Below are 6,020 nucleotides of genomic sequence, written 5' to 3'. Positions count from 1 at the left end.
AGATACAGGGCTCATTAGTGTCAGAGGCAGCGTATCTGCTGGACAAGAGCACCGACATTACTGAAAACACCAGGTTGGTTTTAACCTAATAGATACAATTATTTGAAAATCTGGAATCTGAGGGTGCTAAAAAATCTAAATATTGAGAAAATCGCCTTTAAATTTGTTCAAATGAAGTTCTTAGCAATGCATATTACTAATCAAAAATTAAGTTTTGATATATTTACAGTAGGAAATTTACAAAATATCTTCATGGAACATGATCTTTACTTAATATCCTAATGATTTTTGGCATAAAAGAAAAATCTATAATTTTGACCCATACAATGTATTGTTGGCTATTGCTACAAATATACCCCAGCAACTTAAGACTGCTTTTGTGCTCCAGGGTCACAAATTAAGATTTATGTAAAGAAAAATAAGCATATTTTCACTCCAAATAGTCATTACTTTGTTTAAAAAAATAATAATTATTATTATTTTGTTATTATTCTCAAGTATTCACATTACTGTAATTCATTGTTTTACTGCAAAATACTGCAATAAAATGATTTTATTCAAATCAGCAACACTACCATGAAGTATAAACACTTTAGAAATTAAATATTTAAATTTTTATATTATTTATTATTAAGTATTATTTAAATATTACAATAATGAGAATGAGATTTGTTGACATTAAAGTGAGGAGAAATGCTTAATTACAAAGAAAATAATGTCTTAAAATGGTAAAATATGCTTTATAAAGTTTTCATTAAAATAAAATAAATACAATTTATCAATTCATCATTTCTTTCTTTTGAGGTCAAATATGACTGCTGTGTCTCATGAGATTCACCCTCCCATTCCCTCCAGATCAGGACAACATGAGAGACGTCTAGGAGATGAAACGCTGCCGTAACACTCTATAAACCCTTTTGTGTTACTGAAAATCTTCTCTTGGATTTCTAAAGTTCATCAGTATTTAAGGTCGACAGAATGAAAAGGGGCTGAAATTATTGCTGGCAGTCACTGGAGCTTTCAATGACTTTGAGACATTAAACAGCAAATCTCCACAGCATGGCATTCTGGGTAAACAATGCTTACTTTGTTCAAGTGCACTTTTGTTCAGTTGTTCACTGTTCAATGGATGATTGTAGCAGATTTGATTTTAACTTTCACATCTCTGCCAGCAGCTTTAAATGATCAGATCTATCTAAGGCTTCTACATTCATTAGCTGAATGGGAGAAAAAGCGAGCAATGTGATTTTTTTTTTTTTTACTGGACCCTGTGACAAAAAAATTTTGTATGCAACATATGCACTGCAACAACTTGTTTAGGAGTACATCAGCATGGACACAAGACTGATTTTGAGTTGATGAAGCTTAAATGGTCAGCTTCATAAAGATAAGAATAGACTATTATTTTAAAAAGGCCAAACTGAACGGTATTTTGGTCAATATTCTACAAGTCTTTGACAATCACTGAAAACAAGGCAAAATCAAAAAGATCAAAAATACACATCAGTCAACTGCTGAATTCTGCCGAGTGGTCTTAAAGGGTTAGTTCACCCAAAAATTTAAATTCTGTAATTAATTACTCACCCTCGTGTTGTTCGTACCTTGCTGTCTATGGGAGGGTCAGAGAGCCCTCAGATTTCATCAAAAATATCTTAAATTGTGTTCCGAAGATGAACGAAGGTCTTACGGGTTTGGAACAACACGAGGGTGAGTAATTAATGACAGAATTTTCATTTTTGGGTGAACTAACCCTTTAAATGTTGCCGTGGAGTTGTTGGTATAATGCTGTTTACATTATGTCGGAATTACCGTAATGACAAGCGGGAGGTTCAACTGGTCAAGTATAGCGCACACGTACAGACAAAACGCATAGCCCTTAAGAGCGATTAAAATGTTTTTTGTATTCGTTTAAACTTACACAGTCACTGTCTATTGTTGTTACTGTCTCCAATAGTTTTCTATTCCGTCTCATCAAATTCTTTTTTTTTGACTGTGAAACAACTGTGGCCTGTACCACGAAGCGAGACGAACCAACTCAGAGTTTCAGAGTAGGTTTAGAGTTGACAAAACCAAACAAATCCAACCTGGTTTAGATCAGGATCAGCGGGCTCACAAAGCTCGATATAAACGTTCTCGATCAACTAGAATTTGAACCCGGCAATCTCAAAATACACTTCTTTCAGAACTGTTTTATGGCGCTTTTGTCTCCTGAAAGTTTCTATGGAAAGATGTTTTGTCAGCTGAACAACTGGCATTTTGTTAAACTACAGTACAATCCACTGAATGCACTGTACTTCCTCGTTTTCATTCCTGTCAGAAATGAAATGGCACTAACCTGACTAAGGTCTATTAGTTGTTCCGGAAGAAACAGAACAACAAATTACTGAAGAACAAAACAGCAGATGGCTGCGCTGATGATCAGTTGTTGTTGTTGTTGATGATAGCAAAATGCTTCAATGACCATCCATCCATTACAATAATTCACCAATATACACTCTTGAAACATTTCCGAGGACAAAGAAATCACTTTTAAGGCCACCGTCATTTTTGGTCTTTTTACATGAAGTCACAACCAGAGAAAATAAGGCTTTTATGAAACTCAGTTTCCTATTTGTAATTCAGAGTATGACACAGTTGAACAACTTTTCTGAAGACAGAATCTCGTCATTATGGAAGCTTATTTATAATAACAAAATAAAAGTAATTGCAACTGTTTCTCATACAATTCTGACTTTTCTCCTGACATTTCTGAGAATAAAAGCCAGAATTTTAAGATAAAAGATGCAAATACCTTTTGTATTTTTTATTCTGTGGTGAAAAAAAGCTTTATCATTGCGGTAATTCCAACAGTGTTGAACATAGCATTGTTTCCTTCGCTTTCAGTGAAGCTGCATGAGATGCATGAGGGAGGAGAGAGATCAAATCAAAACGGCATCGAAAAGAATCAACTTCATCTACCTATGTGCTCTATATAAATTACACTTTAACATTTATAATATTTCACCATATATTAATGCCTTAAATTATCACTGTGAGCTGTGGAACAGTCTGGCAATACGTTTAAATCAGTTAGTTAGTCCTCTCTGGCTGACGTTAATGTAGCTCTTAGTCTTCAACTGTTACAGTCTAATCTCAAACTCTGGCTGACAGCATCTGATCTGAGAGCCATATGTAAAAACAACCCCCCCACACACAAAAACGATTCAAATTTCCTCAGTATCCCATAATAATGTTATTGATAGGATGTAGTGAGCGTGACTATAACCACCCCCAGCCATAATAAATCTGTGCTGGCCCCTGTGGGCACTGATTGCGAGCAATTCAAAATGCTAGAGAACCCAAAGTTTTCTTTGTCATTATGTCTGAATCTGGTTTAAACTCAACATGAAATCAAACTTGATCATATTTACTTTCCTAATGCATGTTCCTGATCTTAAAAGAATAGAAATAAAGGGAAAAAAACTGCTGAAAATTTACTCACCCTCAGGCCACCCAAAATGTAGATGAGTTTGTTTCTTTATTGGAATAGATTTGGAGAAATGTAGCATTACATCACTTGCTCACCAATGGATGCTCTGCAGTGAATGGGTGCCGTCAGAATGAGAGTCCAAACAGCTGATGAAAACATCACAGTTATCCACAAGTAATCCACACCACTCCAGTCCACCAGTTAACATCTTGTGAAGTGAAAATCCATCGCTTTCGCCAAAATAAGAGTCCATAATCGATAATAACACTTCTTCTAGTAAAAAAAATACAATAAATAAAAAAGTCCTTCCGCTGTTGTCCTCTCACATAAAAATCCACCCACATATTTGTTTAGAAAAGTTTTGGATTGTTTTTGCTCGATCTGTGCATATTTCTCTCTTAATTCAAAAGAGATTACTTTTTCACTGGAGGAAATAATATAATTGAGGAATAATAGAGGACTCATATTTTAGCCGGGAGCAATGGTTTGACGTTGAAAATGTCTTAATGATGGATTTGTTTCTTACAAACACACAGATTTTCACTTCACAAGACATTAACTGGTGGACTGGAGTGGTGTGGATTACTTGTGGATTATTGTGATGTTTTTATCAGCTGTTTGGACTCTCATTCTGACGGCACCCATTCACTGCAGAGCATCCATTGGTGAGCAAGTGATGCAATGCTACATTTCTCCAAATCTGTTCTGATGAAGAAATAAACTCATCAACATCTTGAATGGCCTGATGGTACATATTCAGCCGATTTTCATTTTTAGGTGAACTATTCCTTTAAAGTGAACATTTTATCTGCATGTTATCCCAAAGGTAACATGATAACTTGCTTTTCCTCTGAAACGAGTTCACTGACGTCACTTATGCAGCACACGGCAAACATTTTTACTGAATCAAAAGCCCATTTCACTATTATGGAGGTAAAATGGCTTGCAAACTGCAACATCTGTTGCCTTCATGCTTGAGTTTTTAAAACACTGGTTCAGGTTTTTCTTCTAAGTGTAATCTGTTTTGCCTTGTGATTTTTAGTACTTCAAACACACTCTCGCTCATTTGCACACACACACACACACACACACACGCCAGTCGCAGAGTTTGTTGTGATTGCTCAGTGAGAACACGCTTGTACACGCATGACCCCCATCGGCTGATACCATAGCTGCACGGGAAGGGAGGGAGGGAGGGAGGGTCTCCTCGGTGACCCGGCCATGTGAGGTAGATGATTTCGGGTCCGGGCTCCGTCTGGATGAGGAACCTTTCGTTCGCTTTCAGTCCCGGCTTTTCCTCCAGCGCTGGGAGTGACTCCCCCGTTGAGATGCTTCCTCCGGAGAGGACGACGAGCCCGACCGGCTCCCCTCTTCCTGGGACTGAGCGGAGGTGGAGGGGCGTTGGGGGTCCTGAGACGTGGAGGGGGACAGCGCCCTCTTGTGGGGACACTGGGCCACCATGTGTGTGACACTCTGACAGTAGTGACACTTCTTTGGCTGGGGTGGAAGGCCACACTCTTTAGCGTGGTGGTCCAGACCTCCACAGTTGTAACACCTACAGAGGGATGAAAAATGCTTAATTATATTAAAACATGATGCTTGTCAATTTTACAAATCAAATTGGAGATTTATTGGAAAACAGGACTTATCTTGCTTGTTTATAGGTGCATCAGAAAAATCAGTTTGTATAATTCTAAGGGTCAGAGAGAGGGTCAGGACTTACACTACCTTTTTAATGCTTTGAAAAAAAGTCTCCTCTGCTCACCAAGGCTGCATTTATTTGATCAAGAATACAGTAATAACAGACAAATTGTGAAATATTGCATATTAAAATAGCTGATTTCTATTTGAATGTATTTTAAAATGTAATTTATTTCTGTGATGCAACGCTTAATTTTCAGCATCATTACTCCAGTCTTCAGCGTCACATGATTCTTCAGAAATAATTCTAATATGCTGATATGCTGCTCGAGAAATTATTATTGTCAATGTTGAAAACAGTTGTTTGATATTTTTAGTGGAAACCATGATACTTTTTTTTTTTTAGAATTCTTGATGAATAATATTTATTTGAAACAACAGCATTTATTTTAAACAGAAATCTTTTGTAACATTATAAATGTCTTTTCAATTTACTGAGCATAAGAGACTTCTCTCAAAAACCTTTTAAAATATCTGATTTATTCATAACTTTCAACCAAAGTTATTTTAAAAAAATTCAAAAACATAAAAAGAAATTTTAATTATTGCCAACATTTGACCAAAGTTAATTTTTATTTTTTACATAACCATGGATTGAGTTTGTTATTGGCGGTTGTGACCAGAAATTATATTTTGCATGAAGAAAATGGAAACTATTTTTAAAACCATTAAGATAAGACAGCTAACCAGATTCTGAATGCAAACAAATTAATAATATAATGTATTTAAATAATAAAGTATGTATGCATCACGTTTGTATTGCAATAACGCTTGTTGTTATGCTGATAAAAATAATGGAGGAAAATATAATTATGAAAATACCCCCCCCCCCCCCCCCCATAAATAAAAA

General features: G+C 36.0%; 1 protein-coding gene across 1 annotated transcript in view; it reads right to left on the bottom strand.

Moving 5' to 3' along the window:
* Window positions 1-4,588: 4,588 nt before the first annotated feature.
* LOC107721434 (protein lin-28 homolog A-like) overlaps window positions 4,589-6,020 on the bottom strand; it is a 24,037-nt gene continuing 22,605 nt past the window's right edge. Inside the window, exon 4 of the mRNA XM_016529440.1 lies at window positions 4,589-5,024. Within this exon, the coding sequence (XP_016384926.1) occupies window positions 4,751-5,024 (274 nt within the window). The 3' untranslated portion in view covers window positions 4,589-4,750. The remainder of the gene's footprint in view (window positions 5,025-6,020) is intronic.

Source organism: Sinocyclocheilus rhinocerous, unplaced genomic scaffold, assembly GCF_001515625.1.
Source record: "Sinocyclocheilus rhinocerous isolate Xijiao unplaced genomic scaffold, SAMN03320098_v1.1 scaffold454, whole genome shotgun sequence".
Lineage (NCBI taxonomy): Eukaryota > Metazoa > Chordata > Actinopteri > Cypriniformes > Cyprinidae > Sinocyclocheilus > Sinocyclocheilus rhinocerous.
The sequence above is the reverse complement of the archived record's forward strand: the minus strand, read 5'-3'. Positions and strand labels throughout refer to the sequence as shown.